Consider the following 17,761-nt stretch of genomic DNA (forward strand, 5'->3'; position numbering starts at 1 on the left):
ACACATCTAAATTCCCTGAGGGACCGTGTTAATGGACTAAAGGCTGGGCACCATGGTCTTGGAGGACATCTAGCTCAATTGGCATAACATAGTTTATAAAGAAAATGTTCTACATTCCTACTTTGGTGAGTAGCATCTGAGGCCTTCAAAGCTTGTGAGCTGCCATCTAAGATACATCAACTTGTTCCACTTCGTCTGGAACAGGGAAGAATGAAGAAAATCAAAGACACAGGGAAAGATTAGTCCAAAGCACTAATGGACCACAAGTAACACAGCCTCCACCAGACTGAGTCCAGCACAACTAGATGATGCCCGGCAACCACAACAACTGCTCTGACAGGCATCACAGTAGAGGGTCCTGGACAGAGCTGGAGATAAATGTAGAACAAAATTCTTACTCACAAAAACAGACCAGACTTACTGTTTGGACAGAGACTGGAGAAATCTCGAGAGTATGGCTCTGGACAATTTTTAACTTAGTACTAAAGTCACTCCTGAGGTTCACTCTTCAGCCAAAGATTAGATAGGGATAGGCTTATAAAACAAACAAGCACACATCATTCAACCATGTATACAAGACAAAATGGGCACACCAGCTCAGGCACAAGGACGAGAAGGCAGGAAGGGACAGGAAAGCTGGACAAATGGAAATGGGAAACCCAAGGTTGAGAAGGGAAGAGTGTTGACAGGTTGTGGGCATAGCAACAAAACAGTATGTATATTAATTGTTTAATAGGAAACTAATTTGCTCTGTAAACTTTCACCTAAAGCACAGTAAAAAAAAAAAAAAAAGTGAATTGGAGCAGTATACACATGGTTGCAGGGTGATATACCCATTTTGCCTGGTTTAAAAGTGTAGAATGTGACAAAAATTTCTGGTCTGTGAGCAAAACAGCCACACGGGCCAGGCTAAATATGACATAATTATAGTAGCTAATACTTGTTGTGTGATTATTATGTAAGAGGAACTAATCTAATTCTGTTTCTTATACAGGTCCACAATTTGAAACCCTGGTTACATAAAACTCTTGGGGTGAGATGTATGTTAGAATTCAAAATTTTGAGGATTTTAGAAAAAAAAAGATATGTCTAATATAAATTATGTAAACGCCCCAGCAGGGTCTGGGGCAGCAACCTATAATAAAGATAGTATTTCTGCAAGAAAAATAAAAATACATGGTAATTCCACCCAAGCTGGTCTTCAAATTAATGAACCATAAACATTTTGAAGATCCAACACCCGGTGGAATGTATAAGTACCCACTACATACAGAGACACACACACACGCATATAAATGACAGATATCTGAGAGGGCCAAAGGATTGAAAGTGATATTTATTAGCATGTCATTTCTTAAAGAATGAAAGCAAATAATGTCTACTTTTCTAAAAATCGGAGTTTTCTTTTCCCCCACAGAATACGAAAAATAATCACTGTACACCTTGATTGGATGGTCAAAATGGCATCACTAGTGAAGGGCAAATGGCATCATGTGTCTCCAGATACGATACAGTGAGAAAGGCACAGCGTGACTTCTGTCTGGGGATCATAACTGAATCAATCATGAGAAAACCTCACACAAACCCAATCTGAGGAATATTCTACTAAATAACTGGCCTGTACTCTTCGTCAATGTCAGGAAAGACAAAGAAAAGTTAAAGAACTGTTTCAGATTAAAGATTAGGGAGACATGACATTAAAATGCAATGCATGATCCTGGGCAATATTCTAGGCAGGAAAAAAATTCTATAAGGGAATTATTGGGACAGTTGATATAATTGGAATATGGACGCTAGATTAGGAAAAAAGTGTTGTATCAATGTTATATTTCTTGCATTTTATATCTGTACTGAGATTACATCAGGAAAAAAATCCTTGATTTTAGGAGATATTTGCTGACGTATTAAGGGGTAAAAGGACATGACATATGCAATCTACTTTCAAATGATTCTGAAGAAAAAGAAAAATACGTACGTATATTTATATACATATATGCATATATTTATTCTTATTTAGAGCGAATGATAAAAAAAGTGACAAAAAATAGGTGAATCTGGGGAAAAAGGTTTGTAGGAGTTCTCTGCATTATTCTTCTAATTTTTATGTATGTTCAAAAGTTTTTCAAATAAAATGTCAAAACATGATTTCAGATTTAAAAGGTGTGCTCATTCCAGTATTTTATATCATTATAGTGAATTTACTTTAATGGACTTTCTAGCAAACACAGTAGTAATCTGGACTCTGAAGCCAGACTACCAAAATTTGAATACTGAGCTCACCTTTATTTGTGGTGTAAATTTTGGCACCGTATTTAAACTATTTAACCTCTCTGTGCTTCAATTTTCTCATTTGTAAAATGGGAATAACATTAGTTGCTAACTCTTAATATTGTGAACATTAGATAAGTAACATACTTACAAGAGTGCCTGACACATAGATGGGGCTCAAAAATCATTAGTTATTAGCCTGAAATTGTCTTTTTCTTCCCCATGATATTTTCATCTCAACAACCTGTAATAATTTTTGAGACTTTAAAACTTATCCAAGAAAAGAAGTGAAAAAATTTAAGTTGTAGATTCTTAAAATACATCTCTTTGTATTTATTCAGCTCCTCAAATTTGTTCTTCAACTTTTCTGAGACTTTGAAGACTTTACTGAGGGGGTGGAGGAGAAAGGTAAGTAACTTAGAGAGGTATTCTTTACCTTGAGAATTTCCTGGGTTTTCAGATTCGAGGCTTAGAAAGCAACCTTCTTTGATATTAAGGTCATAAGTCTTGGTAAGCTGTTTCACACCTGTTTTGGGATTTCTGACAGAACTCCAACTGTAGCCCAGAAGAACTGAGGATGCTCAGAGATAAGGAATCCAATGTAGTAGCATCATTACTAGCACACAGTGGGTACTCTGGTAAAAATTTCATAAATTATGAGATGAAGAAAAAGTTCTAATGATTGTGCCTTGGAGAGTCAGTCTGCCTGGATTCCAGTCCTATCTTTGTTATCCACTTGTCCTTGGTAATGACCCTCAACTCCCTGTCACTCAATTGCTCCATCTCTGAGGCATTTGGACTAAGTGATATCTGTGGTCCTTCCAAAAAGAAAACACTTCTTGATACTTGTAGCTTTTCTCTGCCTTATGTTCATTTCTTCAGCCATCAAGGAAATGATATGTGCAGATGAGGCAGTCAGTTTCTTCTAAGCCCAGAAAGACAAGTGGACGTATAAACCCTTGGTGGAAATGTTAGTTCTGTAAGCAAACCTCATCAAGTCTACTCTCTAAGCTTTCAAAAACATCATTTTTCTTATTCATAGCACAGCTTTGACACAAACCCTGGCAGATAACAAATTGCTATCCAAAAAAAGCAGGAGTAATCATTGCAAAGGCTAAAATGAGAATGATCGCGTTTTAAAAATGATTTATGCAACTTTCTGCCCAAATTGTCATACCTGATCACCTCCAACATAGTCAGCTAGAAAAAATATCCGTTAAGTGTGTTGCTAATTGAACTGACGCATTTCCCTAGAGATAATTTTAAATTTCTGGAGAAAGCATTAGTACCTGCTGATAAAAGACAAGACATCAGGGCTGCATTAAGGGCCTGCCATGTAGAGTGGAAATTGTAAACATAATCACCTACAGTAAATAAATCTATTACACAACAGTACTTTGCACACCAACCACTGAGACCCAGGAAGAGGGCACAAACAAGAGAGTAAATTTGGTTTTCTGTAGCTCCCAGGATCCCTGTAGTCCTGCCAGTTAAAGCTAACAGGAGGAAAGCTGACAGGGACAGAGGGATGGTGGGAGCAGTGGGAAAGAGGGGTCAGGAAAGGAAAGCATAGCATACAAATCTTTTATTTATTTATTTTTAATTGTGGTGAAAATATACATAACAAAACATGCGCCCACTTGACAATGTCTACATGTGCGATTCAGTGACATGGATCACATTCTTCAAGCTGCACAACCATTCTTGCTATCCTTTTCCAAAACATTACGCCATCATTAACATAAACTCAGAGCTCCTTAAGCAAAAACTTCCCTTTTCCCCCTCCTCCTACCCCTGGCAACCACTAATAATCGTTGGTGTCTACATATTTGCTTATTTCATATAAGTGAGATCATACAGTATTTGTCATCTTGCAACTGGTTTATTTTGCTCAGCATGATGTTTTCAAGATGCATCCTTGTGGCAGGTATCAGGATTTCATTTCTCTTTACGACTAAGTAATATTTCGTTGTACATATATAACACGTTTTGTTTGTCCATTCATCTGTTGATAGATATTTCAGTCATTTCCGCCTTTTGGCAATTGTGAAGAGTGCTACAGTGAGCATTGGTGTTCAGGTTACAAATCTTTTTTAACAGATCTCCACAAGTTGAAAAGTTAGCACACACCCCCAATATATATATGTATAATCATTACTGTATAAATTATATCCTTCATCTACTTTACTCACATATTATGTAAACTTGAAAATATCCAACAATGATATAAAACATTTAAAGAATAAGCTAAAGAATAAAAATAAATAAAAGGTCTAATATGTCCTCGCACATTTTGATAAATCATCTAGAGTACTATGAGGGGAATATGCACTTCATATGGACACTGCTGATATAAGGGAGAGAAACTATAGTTTTCCTGTTGGAACTGACTCTAACTCACGGTGATCCCATGTGTGTCAGAGTAGAACTGTGCTCCATAGTGTTTTCAATAGTTGTTTTTTTTTTTGGAAGTAGATTGCCAAGCCTTTCTTCAGAGGTGCTTTTGGACAACCTTTCAGTTAACAAGTAAGTTTGTGAACTGTTAACATCACCCAGGGACTCCTTATATTCATTTAGATGAAATAATCTGCCTTTGTAACGCTTTAGAAATGTGGTTATTCCTAGACACTTTCAACAATTTATTGTTCTGAGTCTCTTCAGATTTTTATATTGCTTTATTTTAAACTAAAACAATTTTCAAAACCATAAAAATAATTTGCATCTAGAGATTCAACCACCCTGGGATATTTTTTTTCCACGGAAAACCACAAAAACAATGGACTGTGAGGGCTATTCTAAAATTAATATAACTCGCCAATACCTCAACACTAAATTAAAATCAATTTACACTGTAATATAGAAAATGGGTTTTCTAAAAATGTTGCTATAGAAATGAGAATGGAGATCCTGATCAATCCTAGGCTGTATCATCATTAGATTTTTCGCTATGGTTTGGCAGAAGCCCCTGATCTTTTTCTGTCAAGCAATTTGGTCCTATCAGGAATCTATGATTTCCAGATTATTTTTTTAATTTAGTCTTTTGGTAAAAATATACACAACAGAACATACACTCCACTCAACAATTTTTACATGCATGATGCATTGACAATGGTTCCGTTCTGTCACCATTGAGAATTGTATCACCATTTTCACTACAGCTACCCCTATTATTTCACCACAGTTACCTCATACTCTCTACCCCTTAAAATTCTCATCCGTCCTTTTGAGTTACTGTTTTCATTTCAGTCTCATATAGATAATTCTTTAGAAGGGTGCAGTATTCAAGGTAGACATTTATTGAGCTAAATTGTTGTTTAGTTTAAAGATGACTTCATGAGATAATTTTGGTTCAAGGTTCAAAAACTGTTTTGAGGCAATAGGTTTGGGGGTCTGTGGTGAAATGAATTCCTTTAGGTGGCCTTTTGTCTTGGTTCTTTGGAAAAACAGCTTGAGAGAGTCTTCCCCTAAGACCAGAGGAGTTACCTTTGCCCTAGTTTTCTACCCCAGAGGGTTTGTTACATTTCCTGGGTAAGCTGTAAACAACTTGGTTTGATACTTTTTGTCTGGTCCTGCCATGCAGCCTGCCCTGTGATTGGCATGCATCTTTCAGGGATTGGTCAATATACTATGCAAATGAAATGACTATAGGCTATGCAAATGAAGTGACTATAGCCTACTGTACACTAGCGACAGGCCTGGAAGGGGCTCTGCAGCAGAGTTGGTGGTGACAGATGACAGGGCCAAGAAGAGCTTGTCCTAAGGGAGCTGAGAGGAGCCTGTCTTGAGAGGGCTGAGAGGAACCTGTCCTCAGGGGCCTGATAGGAGGCCTACATGGCCAAGAGCGGAAGTGCAAGACAGAGAGAAGGGCCTGCTTGCTTGCATGGCCAAGAAGAGCTGAGACCGCTGTCTTACACTGAAGAAGGAATACTTTGCCTGCATGATTCCTGATCCTGATCCCAAGTTGTACTCTGTTACTTCCTAATAAACCACTTAACTGTAAGTATGGTCTGTGAATTCTTTATGGCCATTGCAATGGATTATTGAACCCAGCAGAGAAGTAGAAAGTGCCATGGGAAAGATGGCTGGTGTCAGAATTGGTAGAAAGTTTGGAGGGTGGACGTACGTCTGAACTTCACCTCATGGAAATCGACTTTGGGCTGATCCTGGTCATTATCCTCCATGAAGTTAGACAGATTCTGATGCTACTACTACTACTATTTTACAAGGTCCCTTCAGTCTCAAAGTGTCCAGTAAGTCTGGTTTCCAATAAGAATGTGGACTTCTGTTCTTCAATTTTACTTCTTTTGATCAAGATCTATCTATTGGATCCTTGATCAAAATATCCAATAATGGTAGTCAGATACCAGTCATTTTTTCTGGTCTCATGGCAAAGGAGGTAGTAGTTCATAGAGTCAATTAGACCTGAATAAAACCATTTCCATCTCCAATTCTTGGATCTCCTTCTTCCTCTGTTCCTCCAGGTAATTAGAGATGAATTGTTGTATCTTAGATGACTGCTGGCAAGTTCTTAAGACTCCAGGAGTCTTGAACTAGGAGGAAGAAAAAGAAACTCTTAAAATAATATAAGGCCAATTGACTGGACAGGCTCACGAGACCAACACTCCAAATCCTGAACCAAAAAGACTAACCGCTATATCACAAAAACCAAACCTGTTGCCACTGAGTCGATTCTGACTCATAGTGACCCTACAGGACACAGTAGAACTGCCCCATAGTGTTTCCAGGGCTGTAAATCTTTATGGGAGCAAACTGCCATGTCTTTCTCCTGCGGAGCAGCTGGTGGGTTTGAATCACCAATCTTTCAATTAGCAGCAGAGGGCTTTTCCACTGCATTATCAGGGCTCCTTAAAACTAATCCCATGAGGTGTTTATTTGTAGCTATTATCAATGACTGCATTCTTTTTTTTGGCTGCTATTTTTGTTGTAAAATTAAGTGTACTATTTTATATGTCATTTCACTCCCCTTTTTTACATTTTTCTAGTGTACAATTTAGTGATATCAGCTGCAATAGTCAAGTAGTGTAACTATTACACTCAGTTCATGCCAATTTTCCCATCACCATAGACATACATTTAGTACTTCTGGTAGAATGATTACCCTCCCCCTTTCCCTTCCCATCCCTGGTAACCATTGGTTTTTATATAGTTAGCTATTCTTTTTTTTTATTGTTGTAATTAAATGACGTTTACATTTCAAGTTAGTCTCCCATACAAAGTTTTTATGCATACATTGTTATGAGACCCTAATTGCTCACCCCATTCTGCGGCAGCACACTCCTCCCCTCCGCCCCTGATTCCCCATGAACATTCAACCAGCTCCTAACTCTCTCTGCCTTTGCCTCTCACCTTGGACAGAACCCCCACTTTGGTCTCTTATATCTACTTTTCTAAGAGGCACACTCTTCACGAGTATCACTTTATGTCCCACAGTCCAGTCCAATCCCTGTTTGAAGAGTTGGCCTCGGAAATTGTTTTAGTTCTAGGTGATGGAGAGACCAGGGGCCATGCTTTCTGTGGTGCCTCCAGTCTTAGTGAGACCGTTAAGTCTGGTCTTCTTACTAGAATTTGAGTTCTGCATCCCATCGTTCTAGTACTCCATCAGGGACCCTCTGTTGTGTTCCCTGTTAGGACATTCATTGGTGGTAGCCGGGCACCATCTAGTTCTTCTGTTCTCAGGCTGATGAAGTCTCTGGTTTATTTGGCCCATTCTGTCTCTTGAGCCAATACTTTCCTTGTGTCTTTGGTGTTCTTCGTTCTCCTTTTCTCCAAGTGGTTGGGACCAATTGATGCATCTTAGATGGCCGCTTGCAAGCTTTCAAGACCCCAGATGCCACTCACCAAAGTAGGATGCAGAGCATTTTCTTAATAAGCTTTATTATGCCAATTGACCTAGATGTGCCCTGAAAGCATGGTCCCCAGACCCTCACCCCTGCTACCCTGTCTCTCAAAGTATTTGATTGTATTAAGGAAACTTCTTAGCTTTGGTTTAGTCCAGTTGTGCTGACTTCCCCTGTAGTGTGTGCTGTCCTTCCCTTCACCTAAGATAATTCTTATCTACCATCTAGTTAGTGAATAACCCTCACCCTCCCTCCCCACCCCCATAACCATCAAAGAATGTTTTCTTCTGTGTTTAAACCTTTTCTTGAGTTCTTATAATAGTGGTCTTATAAAATATTTGTCCTTCTGTGACTGACTAAATTCACTCAGCATAATAAGTTCCAGCTTCCACCATGTTATACGATGTTTCACATCTTCATCGTTGTTCTTTACCATTGCATAATATTCCATTGTGTGCATATACCATAATTTGTTTATCCATTCATCTGCTGATGGGCACCAAGTTTGTTTCCATCTTTTTGCTATTGTGAACAGTGCTGCAATGAACATGGATGTGCATGCATCTATTCTTGTGACAGCTCTTGTTTCTCTAGGATATATTCCAAGGAGTGAGATAGCTGGAATGTATGGTACTTCTATTTCTAGCTTCTTAAGGAAGTGCCAGATCGATTTCCAAAGTGGTAGGACCGTTTTACATTCCCACCAACAGTGTATAAGTGTTCCAGTCTCTCCGCAACCTGTCCAGCATTCATTATTTTGTGATTTTTGGATTAATGCTAGCCTTGTTGGGGTGAGATGGTATCTCATTTAGTTTTGATCTGCATTTCTCTAATGGCTAATGATCGTGAGCATTTCTTCATGTGTCTGTTAGCCATCTGAATATCTACTTTGGCAAAGTGCCTGTTCATATCCTTTGCCCATTTTTTAATTGGGTTATTTGTCTTTTTGTTGTTGAGGTTTTGCAGTATCTTGTAGATGTTAGAGATTAGACGCTGATTGGATTTGTCGTAGCCAAAAATTTTTTCCCAGTCTGTAGGTTGTCTTTTCACTCTTTTGGTGAAGTCTTTTGATGAGCATAAGTGTTTGATTTTTAGGAGATGCCATTTATCTGGTCTCTCTTCTGGTGCTTGTGCATTGTTACTCATGGTTCGTATTGTGTTTATGCCATGTATTAGGGCTCCTAGTGTTGTCCCTATTTTTTCTTCCATGATCTTTATTGTTTTTGATTTTATATTTAAGTCTCTGTCCAGAAAAATTTAACAGGTTTATTTATAATAGTTATAAAGTTGAACTGCTGAAACTTGTTCACTGAAATATTTTGACTTGCATTAATGCTTTGTGTCCCCATATTTATATTAAAAATTCACACACAAATGAAAATGGGAAAACTGCCAATACCTGATTTCTGTCCCCTATTTTTCCATGCGTAATCATATACTTAGGTACATTTTGACCCCATGTAAAAAAAAAAAATCTAACATTCAGAACTACCAATAAGAGGAAGAAGAGAATTTTTCTTTTTTTTTAAAGAATGAAATGTTTCCCATCATAGCGGATTCTTAAGCACATTCTCCACGTATGTGGCGTGCTAGCTGGATGTCTTTTGGCATAATTGTTACACGTTTGGCATGGATAGCACACAGGTTGGTGTCTTCAAAAAGGGCAGCCAGATAGGCCTCACTTGCCTCCTGCAAAGCACCGATAGCTGCACTCTGGAAACGCACATCTGTTTTGAAGTCCTGAGCAATTTCTTGCACCAGACGTTGAAAGGGAAGTTTGCGAATCAGAAGTTCAGTGGACTTCTGGTAACGTCTGATTTCCCGGAGTGCCACAGTACCAGGCGTGTAACGATGAGGTTTTTTCACCCCTCCGGTAGAGGGTGCACTCTTGCGAGCAGCTTTTGTAGCCAGTTGCTTCCTGGGTGCTTTACCAACAGTTGATTTGCAGGCTGTCTGCTTCGTACGAGCCATGGTATAGACACCTCCTCACTTACCCCGCTTCTGCTTCAGCTGGAGATCAGCGAGCTAGAGGCAGCACTGCCGTTAGAGAGCTACAGCTGGGTGGCAGCGACTGCGAACACAGCTGTAGTTAGCTATTCTTGTCATTTCATGTAAGTGAGATCATACAATATTTGTCTTTTTGTGATTGATTCATTTCAGTCAGCATAATGTCTTCAAGGTTAGTCCATGTTGTTTCGTGTGTCAGGACTTCATTTTTCTTTAAGGTTGACTAATATTCCACAGTATGTATGTACCATATTTTGTTTATCCACTAATTAGCTGAGGGGCACTTGGGTTGTTTCCCTCTTTTTGCTATTGTGAATAGTGCTGCAGTGAGCATCATGGTATATAGGTCTGTTTGTGTCCCCACTTTTAAGTCTCTATGGTATATACCGAGGAGTGGGATTGCTGGATCCTATGATAGCTCTGTATCTAATTTTTGAGGTATTGCCATACGGTTTCCCACAACAGCTGCACCATTTTACATTTCCACCAACAATGGATAAGGGTTCCTATCTCCCCACTTCCTCGCCAATATTTGTGGTTTTCTGTTTTTCTGTCATTGCCATTCTAGTAGGGATGAGGTAGTATCTCATTACAGTTGGAATTGACTTGACAACAATGAGTTTGATTTTTGGGGGGCGGAGGGGAGTAATGGCTAATGATGACGAGCATCTTTTCAAGCATTTCTTGGCAACTTGAATATCCTCTTTGAGAAAGTGTCTGTTCAAGTCCATTTTTTGATTGGATTATTTGCTTTTTTGTTGTTAAATTGTAGAAATTTTATATATATTGTGGGTATTAGACCTTTATCAGTTACATAGCTCGCAATGATATTTTCTCAGTTTATAGGTTGTCTTTTTTCTCTTTTGAAAAAATCTTTTGATGAACAGAAGTATGTAGTTTGTATAAGATCCCAGGTGTCTTTTTTGTCTTCTGTTGCTCTTGTATTTGTTGTATTTAACAGTCTATCCTTAAAGAAAATTAGGTCCGATAGCTTCTCTCTTATGTTTTTTTTCCAAGAACTTTATAGTTTTAGTTCTACCATTCAGGTCCTTGATCATTTTGAGTTAGTTTTTGTGTATGGTGTGAGGTATGGGTTTTGCTTCATTTTTCTGCATGTGGAAATCCAATTTTGCTATCACCACTTGTTGAAAATACTGTTCCTTCTCCACTGAATGGACTTAGGGCCCTTGTCAAAGATCAGTTGTCCATAGATGCATGGATTTATTTCTGGGCTTTCAATTCTATTCCATTGGTCTATGTGTTTATCATTAAACCAGTACCAGGCAGTTTTGGTTACTGCAGCTGTATAGCAAGTTTTGAAATTGGGAAGTATGAGGCCTCCTACTTTGTTCTTCTTCAAAATTGCTTTGGCTATTTGGGTCCTCTTTCCTTTTCATTTAAGTTAAGGATTAGCTTTTCCATTTCTGTAAAAAAATGCTGCTGTGATTTGATCAGGATTGTGTTGAATCTATAGATCACTTTGGGTAGTATTGATATTTTCTCAATGCTAAGTCTTCCAATCCATGAGCGTGGAATGTCTTTACATTTATGTCTATTTTCGCCTCTCGCAGCAGTGTTTTATAGTTTTCATTGTATAAGTCCTTTACATCTCCAGTGTGATGATTAAGATTGTGTGTCAACTTGGTTGGGCCACAATTCTTGGTTGGGCCGTGATTCTCAGTGTTTTGGCAGTCATACAGTGTTGTGATCACTTCCCTGTTGAGATCTGATATGTGATCACCCCATGATGAGATTTGCTGTAAGTAGCTGATCAGTTGAAAGGGAGTTTCCCTGGGCATGTGGCCTGCATCTGAATATAAGTGGATGTTCTAGCAAGGCTCGGGCTTTTTCTCCTTCTGGATCCTGCAGCTGGCTCCGGTTCATCTGACCTCCAGTTCTTGGGACTTGAGCTAGCAGCTTACCTGTGGTCTTTCTTGCCAGTTTTGGGATTTGTCAACCTTCACAGCCTGTGAGCAAGAGCCCTGCTATTTTACCTGCTGATCTTCGGTTCACCAGCCCCTGTGGCTATGTGAATCTGGAGAAGCCTCTATCCTGATCCACGGATTTTGGACATTCTAGCCTCTACAACAGCGTGAGCCATTTCCTTGATATAAATCTCTCTCCATGTATGTATTTATACGCTTTACTGGTTTTGCTTCTCTAGAGAACCCAGACTAAGACAATCATCTTAGATCTCTTGGTTTACAGTTTTCAACAAATTTAGAAAAGAAAATTAGCTATTATTTCTTCAAATATTTACCACCTGCCTGAAACTCAGGGACTTTAATTATTTTCGGTCATTTAAAGTGGTCCCACAGTTCACTGATGTCCTGCTCTGTTTTTCCTCAGCCTTTTTTCTCTCTGTGTTTTATTTTGTATAGTTTCTATTCCTATGTGTTCAAGTTCATTAATCTTTCCTCCTGAAATGTCTTTATCCTTTATCTCTCTCTTTAATACCAGTCAGTGTATTTTTCATCTTAGACATTGAAGTTTTTGGACATAATGAATGCATATAAAATATAATTTTTTAATATTGCTTGGTAATTATATATCCATGTCTGTTCTGGATTGCTTTAAATTGACTAATTTTTTTTTTCTCTTCATTTTGGGCTGTACGTTTTTTGCTTCTTAGTATTCCTTGTACTTTTTTATTGGATTTCAGACTTTGTGAATTTTAACTTTGTTAATGCTGGGTATTCCTATAAATATTCTCTAGCTTGGTTCTAGGAGTCCCTGGGTAGAGCACAAGGTTAATTTCTCAACTACTAGCTGAAAGGTTGGCATTTGGAACCCACCCAGAGATGCCTCAAAAGACAGGCCTGGTAATCTGCTTTCTTGAAAACTCTATGGAGCAGTCCTCCCGTACACATGAGGTCGCCATGAGTCGGAATCTCCTAGACGGCCACTAACAACAACAAGCTTTGTTCTGGGTCGCAGTTAAGTTACTTGAAAACAGTTTAACCTTTCAGGACTTGCTTTTGAAATTTGTTAGGCAAGATGATCAGTGTTTAATCTAATGATAATTATTCCCCATTACTTAGGCAGGATCCTTCTGAATGCTGTACCCAATACCCCATGAATTATAAAGTTTTCCATTCTGGCTGGCAGGAACAGGCACTATTCACAACTCTGTATGAGCCCTGGATACTGTTCCCTCTAATACACTGGTGTAGTTCTTTTCTTGGGTTTGGTTAGTTTTCTTACACATATGTGCTGATCAGAATGCCGAGGAATACCCAAGGGGGATCTTTTGAAGGTCTTTGAAATTTTCTGTGTGTGTGGTTCTCTCCTCTCTGAAACTATTTTATTGGCCCCTCTAGGACTCTCTTAGCTCCAACTTAAAGTCAGAGAGCCCACCCAGCTCTGCTTGATTTCTGCATCTTGACAGTGTAGACTGGAATCCCTATCAATGCAGTAAACTCTGCTATTATAGGACTCCTCTCATTTGTTTCCCTTTTCTCAGTGATCACTGTCTTTCATTTCCTGAAGTCTATTTGCGATGAGTCAGAACAGACTCGACAGCAATGGGTTGTTTCGGTTGTTGTTGTTTAGTGTCTTTAAAATTGTTATTTCATAGATTTTGCCTAGTTTTCTGATTGTTTTAGGTACGATAGTAAATCTGATCATTCCATCTTGGCCAAGGGTAGAATTATCTCCTGTTATCTTTTTTGTTATTTTGATTTCTAGCTTATTTATACCCCTGAGATCAGTAAACATACTGCGAAGGATGTAGTCCCTTTGTCACTTTGTTTACACCACCATATGATAAATTTAAGGAGGTCTGACGGCACAATGGTTAAGTGTTCAGCTGCTAACCGAAAGGTCAGTGGTTCGAACCCACTAGCCACTCCACAGGAGAAAAGACCTAGTAATCTGATCCAGTAAAGATGACAGCCTAGGAAACCCTATGGGGCATTTCTACTCTGTCCTACAGGGTCGCTAGGAGTTGAAATGGACTCAACGACACATAACAACAACAACATTGTAAATTTTGCTAAGTGTTCTGAGTACACTTGAAAATGTATTCAGTCACAACTGGGGTATATAGACATTTCGGTACTACTTGGTTCAAGTTTATTAGACTTCTTTTTTGTAGATCTGCTATATCCACTAGTTTTTGTTGTTTGTTCTGTCAACTATTAAGGGATCATGTTAAATTGTCTCACCATAACTATCAATTTCTCTATTTCACCTTTAGTTCCTTCATTTTTAAGTATCTTTTAGGCTATGGCACTAATACATATTTAGGATTTGAAATTTTGTTATCTTTCTGGTGGGATAATCCCTTAGCTTTATGAAATATACATTTTATCTCTAGTAATTGCTTATTGCCGCTATGTCTATTTTTTCTGATGTTACTATTAGAAAGTCCCATCAGCTTTCTTTTGGTTAATATTGGTGTGGATATTGGTTTTCATCCTGAGTACGAGCGGAGTACAGGGGCATGTCTGCCTGACACAAGATTCCTATAATAAACAATCTTCGGTTTGGGACTTCCTGGTAACCCAGCCAAGATGTTTTCACAGCTAGACTACAGTTTGGGGCTTTTCCTGCTCAATTAACCTTCCTTCCCTCTCTCATTTCACGGGTGACAGAACTGCCTTACCTACAGCTATCCTAGTCCTGCTTCCCTTAACATTAACAAACAATAATTCTTCTACATTTCTAATGCTATCTTGGCATCTAATTTCCAGAAGAATCAAACAGATGCAGTTGGTTATGTAAAACTTAAAATTCTTCCTTAATTGAAGTGATTCTGATTCCTCTAATATTATAAACGGTTCTTGTATCAATTAGTAGCAAGTAATATGAGTTGGAATTTGACTCAAAGGCAGTGAGTTTGGTTTATGCGTTATATAATAAAGTGAATTTGGTGAATTCATTGTTGCTTATAAATAACTGACAATTAAATCTGATAAAAATATTTTTATTGTGGTAAAACATGTAACAAAACATCTGTCAGTTCAACAATTTTTACATATATAATTCAGTGACATTGATTACTTTCATGTTTTACAACCATTACCACTGTACTTTTCCAAATTATTCCACAACCATTAACAGAAACTCAGTGCTCCCTAAGCAATGGTTCCAGTTTACCTCTCCCTCCTACTCTTGGTACCACTAATAAGCTTTGTTCTTTTTAAACTTACCTATTTCATGTAAGAAACCCTGAGGCGTAGTGGTTAAGAGCTACAGCTGCTAACCGAAAGGTCGGCAGTTCAAATCCATCATATACTCCTTGGAAACCCTATGGGGCAATTTTACTCTGTCTTTTAGGGTTGCTATGAGGCAGAATTGACTCCATGGCAACGGATTTGTTTTTTTTTTTTTTTAATTTCATGTAAGTGGGATCATACAGTAGTCCTTTTGTGACTGTCTTATTTCATTCAGTGTAATGTTTTCAAGGCTCATCCGTGTTGTAGCAAATGTATCAGGACTTCATTTCTCTTTATGGATGAATAATATTCGTTTGTATTAATATACCACATTTTTTTTTTATTCATTCATCTATTGATAGACATTTAGGTTGTTTCCAGCTTTTGACTATTGCGACTAATGCCGCAGTGAACATTGGTGTCCAGGTTTCTGTTTGCATTCCTGCTTTCAATTCTTTTGGATATATACGTAGGATTGTGGTTGTTGGAACATATGGTGGTTTTATGTTTAATTTTTTGAGGAACTACCAAACTGTTTTCCACATTGCAGTTATAATTTTATAATCCCACCAGCAGTGAATAAGGGTTCCAGTTTCTCCACATTCTTACCAACACCTGTTATTTTGGTGTGTGTGTGTGTGTGTGTTTTATCATAGCCATTCTAGAAGAGGTGAGGTTTTGATTTACATCTCCCTAATACTGGAATCAACTGGACGGCAATGAGTTCGGTTTTTTGGTTTAATAATAAATCTGATGATAATATTTTTCTGAAAAAAGACTCTAGTAAAAACAAGTAGCTGTTTTCCTAGGGCTGGCCATGTAGCTAGCGGAGGTGGATTCCAAACATAGGCTCTATCTGTACATTTACTAACACTCTACCTTATCTCAAAATATGCTACATATGAATAATTTATTTGTGCTAAGGCAGCTTACAGAAGGAAGAATTTATTATAGCTGTATGATAAAAAGTGTGGGGCAAACATTCCAAATATTTCAGAAACTGCTGTTTAAGGGAGAGTTCCTTGAATTTGTAGAAGAAATTATCTGAGGCAGAATTTTCCAAAACAAAAAACACTAGCTTAAAAACAAATAAAGGTTTTTTTTTTTTTTTAATTAAAAATTAAACACACTGCAAGACATAACTAATTCCTCATGTCCCTGGAGTTTTCTTCCAAGATCTTTGTTAATATGCCAATCAATCAATTTTTAATTACGCTTCTGTATCTATTTATTGTCTCCTTCATTAGTCATTCAGCGGAGAGTGATTGCAGCCACTCTGGCATTAACAACATTCGTCAAATAACAGTAAAGGAATCACTATTAAGCTTCATCTTCTTAAAGACTGAAAATAAACACAAAAAGCAGTAAGTTTTAAAACTTCTGTTCTTAAATTCTTGGCTCTCTGGAAATCATTCTATTGTCCTAGGTACCAACACTTGATGAAAACAGCTCTTCAGGAGCAATCTATCAGAAAAGGCAAGAAAGATATTGAGAAATTTTTAATGTGTGGCTGTATCTTTAAAAATTGTAGATTAGACATACACTCCCATTACCTAGTTTAAAAAGAAAATGAGATACTCAGGGAGATCGTGGAATTTCAGAAATCTAGAAAATTCATGAAGTTTATTATCTTTAATTCCATCTTTAAAGTTTCCACGAACTTTTGATTGTAAGTAGGAGTATTGAGTATCTACATATTCCATAATTCTCTCTCCTGATAGTGCTATTATTGTTGTCTTTTATATAATAAAAATCATCTTAATAATATTGACTATCAGTATGGAATTTCAAATGGCTTATTTTTTACTATTTAGAACTGAGTGATATGTAGTGAATAGGTGATAGGTGCCCTCTGGTGGGCAGAGGATAGTTAAACATGTATGTATTTAAACACAGGGTGTTCTTAGGTGCTGTGGAGTCAATTCCGACTCATAGTGACCCTTTAGGACAGAGTAGAACTGCCCCATAGGTTTCCAGGGAGAAGCTGGTGATTTGAACTGCCGACATTTTGGCTAGCAGCCAAGCTCTTAACCACTACACCACAGGGTTGAGTAGGTGATGATTAAACCTACACTTAAATATATTCTCAGGCATCTAGGAAGAAAGGCCTTGAGATGTGCTTATGAAATATCACAGATATTGAAAACCCTATGGAGCACAGTTCTACTCTGACACACATGGAGTCACCATAAGTCAGAATTGACTCTATAGTAACTGGTTTGATTTGGTTTTAAATATATGCCTACCAAATTGCAATTTATATTCAAAGACTGGTTTGCTATATTCATCTCTCTCCCAGAAGAGATGTTATAGGAGTTAAATAATTATAACCTGAATTCCTCAAGCCTCTTAAGTTTTGGATACTGTCACATCAACCGTCACTCAAATTTTGCTTTTCTTTTTATTCACTTGTGCCTACTCTCCACTATAAATGTACTCGCAAGTATTTCTGAGATCTCAGAGGATAAT

At 37.9% G+C, this 17,761-nt stretch overlaps 1 protein-coding gene across 1 annotated transcript; it reads right to left on the minus strand.

Moving 5' to 3' along the window:
* Window positions 1-9,473: 9,473 nt before the first annotated feature.
* Window positions 9,474-10,100, minus strand: LOC101353922 (histone H3.3-like). The gene has a single exon (XM_012556626.2). The coding sequence runs from the start codon at window positions 10,095-10,097 to the stop codon at window positions 9,687-9,689; it is 411 nt and encodes a 136-aa protein (XP_012412080.1). The 5' UTR covers window positions 10,098-10,100; the 3' UTR covers window positions 9,474-9,686.
* Window positions 10,101-17,761: the final 7,661 nt, after the last annotated feature.

This window comes from Trichechus manatus, unplaced genomic scaffold (assembly GCF_000243295.1).
Source record: "Trichechus manatus latirostris isolate Lorelei unplaced genomic scaffold, TriManLat1.0 scaffold00071, whole genome shotgun sequence".
Lineage (NCBI taxonomy): Eukaryota > Metazoa > Chordata > Mammalia > Sirenia > Trichechidae > Trichechus > Trichechus manatus.